At 41.9% G+C, this 14,701-nt stretch overlaps 1 protein-coding gene across 7 annotated transcripts in view; it reads left to right on the forward strand.

Annotated features, from left to right (window-relative positions):
* RIMS1 (regulating synaptic membrane exocytosis 1) overlaps nt 1–14,701 on the forward strand; it is a 2,308,950-nt gene that overhangs the window by 1,281,125 nt on the left and 1,013,124 nt on the right. For all 7 annotated transcript variants that reach the window (XM_078648052.1, XM_078648043.1, XM_078648046.1 and 4 more), the window contains exon 12: nt 14,385–14,515. In XM_078648052.1, the coding sequence (XP_078504178.1) occupies nt 14,385–14,515 (131 nt within the window). The remainder of the gene's footprint in view (nt 1–14,384; nt 14,516–14,701) is intronic.

Below are 14,701 nucleotides of genomic sequence, written 5' to 3' on the forward strand. Positions count from 1 at the left end.
AGCTAGATATGTTGGGCCTATGGCGCATACGGTGGATATCTGGCACAGAGCCAATAGACGGCTGGGTTGGGCTGACAAACTTACCAAAACCTCGCCTCTGTGGTCCACACAACGTTTGGGCTCCCTTTGTTTCTCCAGGGGATTTGATAGGTGGGATGCGACTGGGATCTCTGAAGTCAGAGACCTCGTGCATAAAGGTAAACTGCTGACCTTTGTTGACCTACAAACTAAATATGCCCTCGCATCCACTGAGTTCTTTCGATACCTGCAAATCACACACGCTCTTCAGGTCACCTTTCCAGATTTCGCCTCCATATCTGATGCCTCCCCTTTGGAGGATAGGCTGTTGTCGGAACCTCTTCCTGAAAAGGCCATCTCCCTTACCTATCGTAAGCTCTGCAATAATCTTCCCGACTCCTTCGTGTCACTACGGGCCAAATGGGATGCAGACCTGGGTCCTTTGGATGACGACGAATGGCGCTCGGCGCTAATGTCCCCGAGGGAATCGGCTATTTGTCATAGGTTTAGATTGATCCAACTAAAAGTGCTGCACAGAGCATACATGTCCGCCCTCACCTTGGCCAAAATTGGTCGACGACCTGACGCATTATGCTTAAGTGGGTGCGGACTCCCTGGGACCTTCTACCACATCCTGTGGGATTGCCATGTGATACAGCGGTTCTAGACGGCTACGCTGCGGAAAATGAGCAGCTCCTTGAGCAAACCCGCTTTCCACATCCCCCAGGGAATGTGTCCTTAACATTTGGGGGCCGAATGACCTAACTGGTCTTGAGCTACAGTGGGCTGCACTGGGGTTTCTGTTGATCAAACGTTTCATAGCGATGGGATGGGGCTCCCCGGACACTCCATTAGTGGTGAGATGGGTGGCCGCAATGGACCAATGCATGATAGCCGAGAAAACTGTGTATAAACTGAGGGGCTGCCCTGGAGTGTGGGACAAGAAATGGGGACATTGGAATGCATACCGTGGCGAACTGTGTGATTCTCCAACGGCAGAACTGGCGATGCCCCGTAGAGGATCTAGGACCGGGTGTGTGGGCTGAGTAGTGTGGGATTGGCCCTCATTGTGATCTGCCTCTGTTCTTTCTGCGAACCATGTGATGCTCCGATAATTATGTTTTGTACCAACAGGGGTCTGTAGCGATGTAGCACCACAAATTCGAGCTCGACCCCTTAAATTGGCCTGCAGGCTGGCCTGACTTTCTCTGCTGGACTTCTTTCCTCAATTGTTGTTTTTTGTTTAAATGAAAAAAGGTGGTATGAATACCCTGTCTGTGTCCACTGCAGGTATTGCTTTGCTTTTATTACGGTTTGGCTCTCTTGGAACGCCGTCCGACCTCAGGGTTGTGGACCGAAAGGCTGTGTACTATTCTTTAACGTGTTCTTTGCCCTTTACCATTGCCTGCATGTACGCAGATGTGATTATCCATTTGTTTTTCTTTATAATACACCACAATAAAAAGCTATAAAAAAAGAAAAAATACTCAAATCGAGGCAGTATTTCCCGATACTACCCCTCGTGAGAAACACAGAATTTTAACAATCTGTTTATCAATGGGAATCGCACCTTCTTTTCTGCAATCTACACAAAAACACATGGTGTTCCATCTATGGCGGTGATACCAGACGTCCTGAAACAAATTCTAAATGAATACGGGGCAGAGCCTGCTTTGAATCTGGGTATGAAACTACTGAGAGATTTCAAACAGGTCTCAGCTATGATATTAGCTAATATTAAAGGTGAGGCAGCATCCGTGGCGATCCGCCAAAAGTTAAGAGAATTTGATGTAACTGAGCAACCATATGAACTGACCAGAATAATCGAAAAATCCTATGAAGAACTAGGTAGAGATAGTTTGGGTGGGAAACCAGTTAAACCCCAACTAACAGATAGTCCTGAAAAGGTCTTTATTAAAAGCACTCTCACTACTCCCAAAAAGAAGTGGGAGAATACTAAACAAACTTCTAAAGAGAAGCGTTCTCAGTCCCGAGGAAGGTCTCCTTAAAAGGAGTCCTCTGAAAAGAGGTATGACCTCAGGAACAGGGATAATTTGAAAAAACCTGATAGATATCAAGATACTGATACACGTTCCTCTCGTACCTTTCAGACTTTCTCACGGAAATCGGAAAGAAGAGGACGGTCAGAACACAAAGAAGAACGCATGAAGTCCAAAGACGATCAACACGTTCCAAAAAATAAGAAAACCAAATTCACCAAAAAGAAGGTAGCAGGTCTAAAAATCACACGTGCCGAGGTTCTTGAGGACACAACTCAAGAACGGGGAGTTGGACCAGACAATGCTGGACAGCGCAGCAGAAGTCACCATAGTTCGCAAGAACTTGAAGTATCATCTGGAGACAGTGGACTTGAATGAGTACATTCAAGTTGAAACAGCTGATACCAGGGTTAGTGTACCCCATAAGTTATTTGAATTAACGCTCCGGATGGAGGGGGACATAACTAGGAAAATAAGAGCACTCTTTTGGAAGACGCTCTCTAAGGGTTATGACATTCTTCTTGCTTAAAAAGACTGGCCACCAAAATGTGTCAGGGAGTGCCCACATGGCGAAGACATCATTATGAATGCATGTGAAGGTAGCCGTTGCACACCTGTTTGTCATAATTTCTTCACGTTTATTATTTTGTTCCTTATTTCGCGTGCAGTCTGGGACCGTGCCTCGCCTCATTGCACGGATAGTAATAGATTCAAAAGAATGCAACATAACTGTGTCGCAAACCCATTCGCACTGCATCAGAAAAATGTAGTTACCAACTTTTCAACTGTAAATTAATTTTATTTGGAAATGTTCATAATTTATCCATCTTGACTTAATTAGTCACGAAAAAGCTGTCCAAATATCCATAAGCTTCACACAGAAAAATTGTACCCATCCAGGCCTCTTATTACATTGCGTCAGGACATTTTACATTCATGAATGGCAGCAAAAGACTTATTCCCAATGCATTTTCGAGCACCTTTCTTCCTCTTCGTCAGGGGAAGCTGTTTAAATAAAGTAAAACCCATGTTAATCCTCCAGTTTTCTACTCCGACATCATTATGCCAGCCTTCTCCAACCATATACCAATTCACTTAAAATACACCTATGCCAGAAAATAGGCTGTAGCCCAGGCTCCAGCATTATATAATAAAATCATGTAGGATGGGATGAGGATTCCCCTCACCATAAAATCCAGGTAAAAACACAACCAACTGCACAGAGGCAGTATCCAGTTAAGCAAGAAGCTAAAACACAGGTCAGGGAAATATTAGATCAACTTGAATACCAAGGGGTGATTGAAACATGCACTTCGTCAATGAACAATCCTTTGTTTCCTGTCTCCAAACCAGACAATACATATCGTCTAGTTTTGGACTACAGACATTTAAACTCTTGTTGCGAAACCTTTGCAGAACAAAATGCACACACTGCAGCACTAATGAATAACATTGTGTGTAAAAAATATAAAACCACATTAGATATTTCTAACGGTTTCTTCTGTCAAAACATTGCACCTGAAAGCAGGTACTTGACCGCTTTCTCAATTATGGGGACACAGCGTCACTTCTGTCGTCTCCCCCAGGGATTCAAGAATAGTCCGGGGTTATTTTCAGCTAGAGTAACAGAGTTACTACAAACGTATCATGATGAGGCATTATCTTATGTCGATGACATCTATCTAACAAACGATGACTTGGACAGGCACTTGAACAGAGTGAATACCATTATACTTGGATTCGCTTCTGAAGGGTATAAATACAACTTTAAGAAATCAAGAATTGCCCACCTCAACGTCCTATTTTTAGGATACGAGTTATCAAGTGAAGGCAAAAGCCTGGCAGCCAACTTTTTTAGAAAAGTGTGCGCTGCTCCAACCTCCAAAAATGCTGAAGAACTTAGTCAATTCTAGGTTTCCTGAATTTCGGAAGAACTTACATTCTAAATTACGCAGAAAGGGTTAAACCGCTCTACGAATTAATCAAACCTGATTTGACAACAACTAATTAGACTCAAAAACACACAGAAATTTTGCGTTCAGTACAAACAGATATGTTAGCAACAACACATTTACAGACTCGCTTAAACGTACGCAACCTTGTAATAAGAATAATCCCAGGAAGATGCGGATTCACGTACTTATCCTTTAATGAAGGGGAAAAAGTACCAATTGCTTACAAATCACACTTGTACACACAAGCTGAAATGAAATTCACTTCAACAGAAAAAATTCTGACGGCGGTTCAAACTGCAGTAGCAAAAGAGAGAAGTCTAGCACAGGGTAAACGCATAATGGCCGTTACTCCTGTACCTGCCTTAGAGGCAGTGACAAAAGCAAGCATTCCAATGCAAAGACTTTACATCCAAGATGGATACAATGGGTTAACTCTCTTGCTGTAACAGACGTTGAATACGTTTTTGACCCTTATTTGAAAACACAAGAACTTCTACAATACGAACAAGAATGTCCTCTGCCCTCTGCCCACTGAGATTCTGTCTCTAGAACAGTACGCATGTATAATTTTTACAGACGGATCAGCACAACCCGCAATTGGGGGTAAACAAGCTTATAGCGCTGCGTGCGGGATTGTTAAATGTTGCTGGCTCGATGGTAAATTCTGACCTATGGTAACAAAAATGCAATCTCTCGGAGATTGTACAACTCAGCGAGCTGAATTACAGGCATTCAAGATGGTGCTTGAAAATACCGATCGCGAATTCTCCAGACTCATAGTGTGCGATTCATATTACTGCGTCCAATCTTACAATGAATACTTGCGGAATTGGATTCAAAACGGTTTCAAAGATTCAAAAGGTGGCACAATTAAGCATAAGTTGCTTTGGGAACAAGTAATTCAATTACAGAAAGAACTACAACAGACTCACGTGATCCATACACTGAGTCATCAGCGTGATGGCGTTCACGTTGAAGGGAATTCATTGGCTGATGAAGCCACGAAGGCAGCTGTGCAGCTGTGCAAACGGCTTCCGCAGCTGCAATCACTCGTTCAAAAACAAAAATAGACAGCGAAATCATGCAGGCTGTCGCCGCTTCCAAAAAAGACCGCGGTAAAACATTACCAAAAGGCTTTCCACTCAAATATTTGTATATAACTGATGCAAATAATGTTCATTTTGCTCGAATCCCTGGAGTGGGGGATAGTGTAATTCCAAACATGGAACATAGATTAGGACTAATCTTAGCAGCACATGAAGGGCTCGCCGCTGCACACGCAGGTGTTTCCGCCACAGTGTCATTATTAAAACAAGAGATACTGGTGGCCACGCATGAGGAAACAGACTAGAAACTATGTTTTGGAATGTGAAATCTGCCAGAAAATGAAGGTTTCAACAGTGAAACGCCCGGCGCAAACGCCCCTTTTAATTTCAGATAAACCATTAGTGTGCGTTTACCTGGATCACTGCGGTCCCTTACAGAGGGATGGTAACTATAAATATATCATGGGCACAGTGGATTTGTGCTCAAGATTCATTTGGATGTGACCTCAGCACTCGGCTATCGCCCAAACTGTTATAAAAGATTTGCGAGTCTTTATCGGCACATACGCAGTCAGCAAGCTACATTCTGACCAGGGTCTTGTCCTGCGTTTAGCTCCAAAGCCCACAAGGAGGCCATTGCCGATCTGGGTGTTGCATTGCGGTATTCTAGTCCATTCCATCCTGAGGGAAATTCTGTAGTGGAAAGAAAAAACCGAGACATAAAGCAATCTATAACAGCTAGGGTATTAGGCTCGGGTGACGGGTGGGTGAAACATCCCAACGTAGTCTAAATAATCTGCCAATAAATTCTCTGGGTGGAAATCCTTTTTGCTACTAGAATGCTTGTCCAAGACCTTGATTGTCACACTTCAGTGGTAGAATAAAAACTCTTTGATATCAAAGACCGTTTGGCTGTTTTGCAGGACTTAAATGAAACAAGGAGAAGTCAAAGCAACACATTACAGAAGCCAACGACCACTAAAGGGGAACCACCCGTCCCAGCAAGGCCTGTCTGGATTCCAAAGATTGTGGATCTAGTCAGAGAAAAGATCGTGGACAAGAAGGAATTTGGGCCTTCTTACAGAAAACCAGTACCTGTGCTAGCATCCATGGATCAAGAACAGTGTTACTGCCGCCCCTTGCTGGAAGAAAGGAGAACAGGTTTGTATCCATCGACCTGGTAAAACTACATCATGTGGCCAATAATAAGTAGTAGGCCCAGTGGACTCCAAAGTTGTAGCAGACGACCAATTCTTGCTACTATCCAAGAGGTTCAAACTGAGAGACTCATCACCTTTGAATAATCTACAGTGCGAAAAGAAGGACTAAGCAATAAAGCGATGGAACTTGAGCCTCTTGAGACCCAAATAACAGTTCATCAAGAAACACCTGTCTCCAATGATGTAGCATCTGACTATACTAATATGACAAGGGATCCAGTAGCTCCAGTGATTTCAAGTAATCCTGATGCAATACCTACAATTCACATAACTTCCTCTGGCTATTTCATTAACTTTGATAAGTTTTTCGATGATCCCAGTGAGCCTGAAACAACGCCAGCAAATAAAGCTTTCAAAGAACAAGTAACAGAGCTTTTTCAGCAACTTGAAAAAACGTATCTGGTTTCACCATGGGTTGAATTTTAGATTGTGCTAGGTGTACTTTTTCTCCTACTTTGGCTAATTCTTGTATTAACTTTGGGAATGCTGATAAATGGAAGATACAGTAAAATGGACACAGCAAGTAAGAACATCAACTTACTCCTCAAGCCACAAAAATCATCTCATCGTGAACAAACAGACTTGACATCGGTAAACATCACAGCCATTCCTATTCTTGGTGGTATAGCATGGGACAGAACTGATTATGACATCTTTGACCCTGCAGAGCTGTTGAAGACTCCACATCAATTCAAGGTTTCCTTGTGTGACTTTGTTTCACTCAGTACATTTTCTGATGATTGGGACTTTGAGACTGTTAATAACATGATGTCAGACTGAGAGATGTCTGCAAAATTTACAAAACATGAATACCTAGAAGGTTCATCAGATTATGAACAAATGTACTGTTATAACCACTATGGTCATCGTTATTTGCACAAATCTGCAAACCCTAGAAATGTTTAATTTTTTTTAATCAATGGGAACATTGCCCACTCAACCGAAGGGTAGCTCAAAAACATTCTATGATACATTTCTATACTTCTCAGGTTTTAATACCACAAATCCAGAAACATTTTACTTCAAAAATTTACATAGGACAGGTGTGAAAAGTATGTTAACAAATACAAAGCAAATTTATTCTGCAGCCTTTTTATGCCCAGCTGTCCTCGTTAGGTTTCGACTTTTGGAGTGGCAACATAGAAACGAAAACTGTTTGGGGCTGAAAAGACTGGCAGGTGCAGGGAATAGAAGCTTTATTTCGAGCTTGCATTATCCCTGAACAAATAATATTTTTGAACAACACTGTGCAACAGACATCCTGCCTTGGCCTAGCCAAGATAAAAGATTTGAACAAACCGTCCATACCTACACCTACACCTGATAATAAGAACACTACAGAAGGAAGGGTCGACGTAAAAACTATTTTTCTTAAAAACAGAACTGATCCTGATTGGAAAAAATGTTTAATCTGGCCAACAGACACAAACAACTGTCAAGATAGATTCCTGAACAAGACATAAGGGTTCAGCAGGCCAGATCCAAGATCTCCAGAGACAATATCCACAGATAGTAACAACATACAGTGTAGGAAAACTGTGCCTTGAGTGGCTACAAAAGTCCACACTAACGGAGGTAAAACAACACTTATCTTTACTTAAACATGGCGTTGATGTAAGGGACTTCTTACAGGGTCCTGCGAAACGACTTCATAAACGTTTTATATACGCTGGTATATATGCCATTTACAATGAAGCTTGGAAAGCGACACAAGCAGAGACTGCAGAACGAATACGAAAAATTGATTGTATTAATTTAGAGAAAGCTCTCTCTGTAGTTGACAATGGGTTAACGACTCTGTCATCCAGAATTTATTCTTAGGACAGCATAGTATCCTCTCCGATAGACATAATGGAACAGGACTTGCTCATGCTACAGCTTGGACAGTCACAATTGCGTTCTATAATGCTTTTAGGCTGGACGTTACAAAATCTTCGTTCTGGATATGTGCCATGGTGTTTAATCAACACCACGTCATTGTTTTCTGTATTTAACCTTACAGATAAACAAATCACTTTGGCACAAAGAGGAGCAGACTATACGGTGCTGAGCATTGAAAAACTGGAAAGATTACCATTAGCTGTTTCAGAAAAACCTGCAACAGAATGGCTAATACACGGGATAATCACTCTGCCTGTCACAATTTTCAATTTTCAATATTGTTTGAAACATATACCAGCTGGCGTGTATGAAAGGTTGGGAAAGAATACATTATGTCAACCTGGGAATTACCATATATACACAGATGTTGGAGTGGGAAGAAAGAAGTATTTCTTAGTGGTACAAACTACAAAAGCGCACTAAGCTGTACCCTCTTATGTCAGGGTATTAAATTACATGGAGCCTGTGATGGTTCTTCGACCAACTTATCCTGCCACCTGCAAGGTTCTCCAGCTGCAGTGATGGTTCCAATTTTTAGGCAGCTTTCTAATGGAAGCTATATAATATTGAATGATCACAGCTGCTGTGGCATGTTGCTAGGAACAGCCTATCTTGTAACTTTGTCAGCCAGGGTCACTTGTTGTATGCAAGTATTATTTCCTAAAACTAAGACAGACGGGGGTTGCCGTTATGGCCTTCGCTGAACATCTCTTCTATATGAATTGATACTTTAAGCAGAATGAAAGCCATTCTTTTACAAAAAACTGTGCCACTGACCTCGTTCAAAGAGATGTATGAACTACAGGTTGCAAGGTCCTCTGCGGAGATACATGCCCTATTATTGACAAACTGCCCTGTACATTTCGTAGAAATGTTAGGTCATATCTTAAACATGTCTGATACCAGTGGTATTGTACATATATTTAAGACAGTTTTTTCGGGACTGTTAGCACCTTTTGAAGCAGTCCTCTGCATATTTCAAAACTTCGTGCACTCTGTGTTCGGCGGCCTGCCTCTCATTTTGGGACTCGTAGCAGGAATACTATTCTTATTCCTTCTGCTATGATATTGCAAGTCCAGTCACCAGCGACACCCAGATTACCTTAGAGAACACTCTCCTGGAAAATGAAGTGTCGTGAGCGCATGATACAGATTCGGGCCTGGCTCGTTTAAGAGACCTGAATACCACAAGGTTTCTATCATTCCAACCAATCTGGCAAGATTGCATCTTACCTGTTCTACGATGCCTGCTATGTGGAGAAGAATGCGTGTTGGACATCTGTCTAACACTCCCATCAGGACTGCCAACGGATGTTGATACTTTGCTTGGTTCGGTAACGTCTCAGGCTTTGTGTTGTCCCCAGCGGCAACCAATCCTGATGACGGCATTCGTTGAGGTCTCACAGAAGCAATCTGCTGACGGTGAGATACGTGGATCGACAGGCACACAGGTACCATCACCATCGAACATTGCCAATGTGGCTAACGCTGACGGCGGTGCTTCACATTTTTGTGCAATCGGTTTACTTTTAACACTTTATTTTTCCCAGTTTTTGCATACAAGAATAGTACAATCATGGCATTTCAAAGTACATCACTAACAGCATGAGCAAAGTAAGTACGACAGCTCAATTATAAACAGTAATGTGTCGACACATATGTGGCATGAATCGTAAGTATGATAATAATAAAGACCCTTGGAACTATAGCTGTGGTGTGCAATACTACATGTCCGAGCAGCTCACAAAATCAAAAGCATATTATGCAGCATATCAACTCCAAAGGCATAAGCACAACAACAACAAAAAAACAATACAACGGGCACGTGAATCAGGAGTTATACATCTAGCCAATCCCCGTAGGGACAATACCATTTGCAATTTGCGAGTGTTGACCAGCTCGAATCTTAGCAATGTATGCCCTATACGGGCCCCAAATGTCCAATGGTCGGGACAAACTCGGAATCAGAGTGTAGTACTCTTCGGTTGTATGTCAATACAACGCGGTGTTTACACCGCACTACCATTACAACACTGGTTTTACAACGCAAGTCGTTACCACGACTTGCACTGTAGGGTGCTGGACTTAGGATTAGTAAGATTTACTATTCCAACACCAGCCTACGTACAGTAGGAAAGGTGTTGGAATAGTAAATCTACTATGTAAATCTACTATGTAAAACTATTGTTGTAATGGTAGTGTGGTGTAAACACCGCGTCGTAATGGATGTTCCCCGTACTCTTCACAGTTAGTATTAGAAAATGCTAGACTCCCAAGCCATGCTTTTAAGCATGGGGATTTCTTACTACCCCACAAGAGAGCCACCTCTCTTTTAGCCAAGAGGAAGCCCAGAGCCGCAAGTTTCCGACCGTCCGGGGGAAATTGGACACATAGCCCAGTAGTGCGATTTCAGGGGTAGGGATTAATTGCATGGAAAGTATGTCACCTAGAGTAGCATGTATCAGGGACCAATACTGGTGAATCTTAGGGCATGTCCACGAGGGATGGGCGAATTCAGCATAAGGAGCTCCACATTTCTGACAATGGTGGGACCTATTGGGGTCTATCCTATGTGAACGTGCCGGTGTATGGTACATTCTGCGGAGGAATTTAAAATGAAGGAGGGAAATAGGTCCCCTACCGTGCCAATGTGAAATTTGGCCAGGGTTTGCTGAATCAAAACCTTACCAGTTATTGGGAACACAGAGGGATTCGGTAGCGGCAGTGATGGTGAGTATAAGCGTTCAAGGCCCAGTAGTCTGTATAGTCTACCCCATGCCCAGCAAGTGGTCGATACCGTATGTATGTCTTGGGGGTCCCGGGGGAAACCAATAGGCAAAAGCGTGGAAAGGGGACGGGGAAGCACCAGGTCAGCCTCTGGCTTCAAATACGGAATGCGAGCATCAGGGTGAAACCAGCCGTGAGCGTAGCAGCATTGCGCTATTAGGTAGTAAAGATAAAAATCCGGGACCCCGAATCCCCCCCTAGCATAAGGCAGAGTCAAAACCCGCCAGCTAACCCAAGGAGTCTTGTCCCCCCAGACAAGACGCAGCAATAAGGAACGCAACTGTGTGTGAAAAACATTTTGGTGAGTGGGATGGTAATGTTATTAAAAAGATACAGAAACTGCGGAAGGACAACCATTTTTATGATGGCAACCCTCCCGGCCATAGATAATGGCAGCCATAACCACTTCACAATTTGAGACTCGAGGGAATCTATCGCCCTTCCGTAGTTTAGCCTGATCATAGTGGTGGTGTCAAGGTGGATATGGATACCGAGATATTTGACTGCATCCCGGCACCACTCAAGTGGAAAAGAACATTGCCAGGGAACCGTGCTGGATGTAAGAGGGAAAATGACTGATTTATGCCAGTTGATGTTCAATCCGGAATATTTGCCAAAACGTATCATCTCTAAAATGAGTGGATCAAGATTGAGGTGGGGCATCCTAACATATAATATTGTGTCATCAGCGTAGAGTGAAATTAAGAGGGCCTAGTACGGAACTGCAGGCCTCGATGGATATGGCGTACAAGTGGGTACAAGGCCAAAATAAAAAGTAATGGGGATAGGGGGCAGCCCTGCCTAGTGCCACGGGACAAGGTGAAGGGGGCGGAGATAGTGCCATTCATCCGCAGTCTCGCAGTTGCCTCCGTGTATAGCAAATGCAATCGGATTACTTAACGAAGTGGTCCAACTTTCACCTACTGTGGTAGACAAATTCTTTACCAGCTTAGAAGATTTGATGTTTTCTCCAGACAACAAGAAAGACTTTTGAAGTTAGCACACAGCGTTCTATGGGACTCTGTATTCGACCTTCATTTTTCAAAACAAAACTTCCAACTTTATAATTCTATTTTTCTACGATTTTACTTTTTCGAAATTTGAATTTCTTTTTTAGCCCAAAGTAAACTGCTTAAAGTAGAACTATTCATAGAGAACAAGAATTCTTTGAAATGCTTCCAAGAGACAATATTTGACCTTGTCCACAACCAAATAATTTTTATATTCTGTCATGGAATGGTCTCGACTTTTTTCTTCTGTATTTAAGAGCCATTTCATATATGTAATTTCATTACTCATTCTGATAGCATTTCCAATGACAAACTACATGCTTTGAATGAAAATATTGCTTTTAAAATGCGTACAGCACAAATGCTCTTTTCGTGTACAACCATTTCAAATGCATTTTATGTATTTTAGGTGGGGGTTTACACATCATGCTCTAGATATGTTTTAAATGCTTAGAAATTTAGTAATATCGAACATAATAAAGTGGAGTGGGTGTTGTATGGCGTTTTAGGATCCGAGCGAAATTTACCGATTCATGCCCTTCTATAGGTACAATTTACATTGCCCTCATATAGGCTTAGAAATGATAACTATATTTAGACATAGGCCCATGCAGTCCAAATACAGGCATGGCTACTTCCACTCTTTCCAAAAAGCCACAATGATTTCTTGGAAAACTCGGCTTAAGCAGTCAGGCACAGCCCCTTGCTTGAATATTGATTTGTCCAAGAACTCATGGAGTTTTCAAAGAACTACCATTCCCTTGGGGTTCTTTGATGGCGTTATTATGCCTGACTTCACGTCAAACTAGGCACCTTCAAGTTATAAATATGCCTTCACTTGCCCTAGCAAAGACCCTCCAGCTGACACACTGATCGAGAAGCTGTCCTTTCTCCCGCTGAGAATCCAGCTCCAGTGTTTCCAAGCTCCCCTTGCGGGGTGTTGGGAAATCAAGTCCCGAGACAGAGATACCAGACCTCCTTCATTCTAAAACCAAGGTAGGAGCTGATTAGACCCTAAGAGAATTCTTGAATAGATTCTTGGCAAAGAAACTAAACCTATGCTACATCACACTTACTTCTTCCCTCGTACTAGACTTAGGTTAGGTACATTGGGGTAGGCGTTTTTTAGAAGCACCAGTTGAGTACTTTTAGCCTTTGTTATTTATGTATGTTTTTATCTATGGTTTAGAAACCATACAATGCTTTTACAATATTATTTTATAATACTCTTCCTGCTGTACGCATTATACTTTGCAACCAGTATTGCGATTGTAGCAGTTCACTTTACGTGCACCTCTGATGAAACGAAGCATGCACGATTGACTGAGTAAAATATCTATCTATTGTTTCCACGACTCTGAAGATTCGTTTATATTCTTGGGGAAACAAAGTTGTCATGTTTATGCGGTTGTCAGAATCTAATCCCTTCTTGTGAATTCGAGAAAGTTTCTAGTGACCTCTGAGCTGGCTGGCACTCACAATTAAGTTTAATAAATTCGATAGAGACCTAGTAGGCACAAGTCCTACGTCAAATCTATAGGATATATTATTCCAATGCGCAGAGCCTATTGGGAATATAGGAACAAGACTACAGTCTCACTTTATCACCTAAGAAATCTTTCCTTGACTTCAGACTCCTCAACTCCACCTACTCTTCAAAATATATTCGGGATAGCACTATCCCAAATATATTCCGCAGAATATTTCTTAATTTTTAATTAACATTTAAGATATAGTCCGAAGCAGTGCAATTTGAGAATACCCGCTAAAGAATTTGGGGATTTGACCTTCTGTATTAAAAACACTTTGTGCAGCCAAGTAAACTTTGTCCACTCCCTGTTCACTTACTTGCTTTTTCCTTTCACTTTACTGAGCATGAAACATATTTCCCGTGTTTTTATCTTTTTATTAGTGTGCTCTGGAAATTTATGGTGTACAATTTTCTACGATTTGTTATTATGCTGTCTGAAAATGTAGAAAAAATACAATCGTAAAAGTATTAGAACAGGCAGTAGAATGTTGCTGTTGTGGTAGCAGACTTTTGTGAGTAAACACCCTCCTTTTAAGAGAGCAGGTGTCTGCTAATCCCACTCTTTGACTTGTGTTTGTGTTCTCGTGGAATAAGCTGTGCTCCTATAATGCTCAGATATAGAACTAAAGAATGTTAAAGAGTGCAATATAATGGGTAAATTGACACTCACTTTGATTTTTTGCAGGCGACATGGAGCCCCTAAGCAGGGTCCCTTCTTCAACTCCAATTCTATAATTAATCTGTACTTCTTCACTATGCTTGTGTATGTCGTACTGAAAACTCGAAAAGAATACAAAATGAATCTGAAAATTGGGTGGGGTATTGCGTTAAGCTGCAAGTAATAGTGGGGCTACGTTGTCTTCATATACTGTTTTCTACCTTGTAGCTAGAGCTATGAAACAGTGTCTGGTTGTGACAAATATGTTTATCTTTCAGGTAAAAATGTGGTATGACAAAGTGGGGCACCAACTCATAGTGAACGTGCTACAAGCAACAGACTTGCCTGCCAGAGCCGACGGGCGTCCTAGGAATCCCTATGTAAAAATGTACTTTCTTCCAGATCGGAGGTAATATTTCAATGCGATTTTGGACATTTATTTTATTAAGCTTGTCATGATGTGTCATGATGTGGCTTATTTTCAAGTATGAAGCTGATTACTGACAGATAGTTCGTTTCCTATTGTTTTTGATTGTGGTAGAGAAGAGAACTGAGATGTTGAGCGATGGTATATATTTTGTGCAAGATACTCAGT

This window comes from Lissotriton helveticus, chromosome 6, assembly GCF_964261635.1.
Source record: "Lissotriton helveticus chromosome 6, aLisHel1.1, whole genome shotgun sequence".
In the NCBI taxonomy this organism is placed as follows: Eukaryota; Metazoa; Chordata; class Amphibia; order Caudata; family Salamandridae; genus Lissotriton; species Lissotriton helveticus.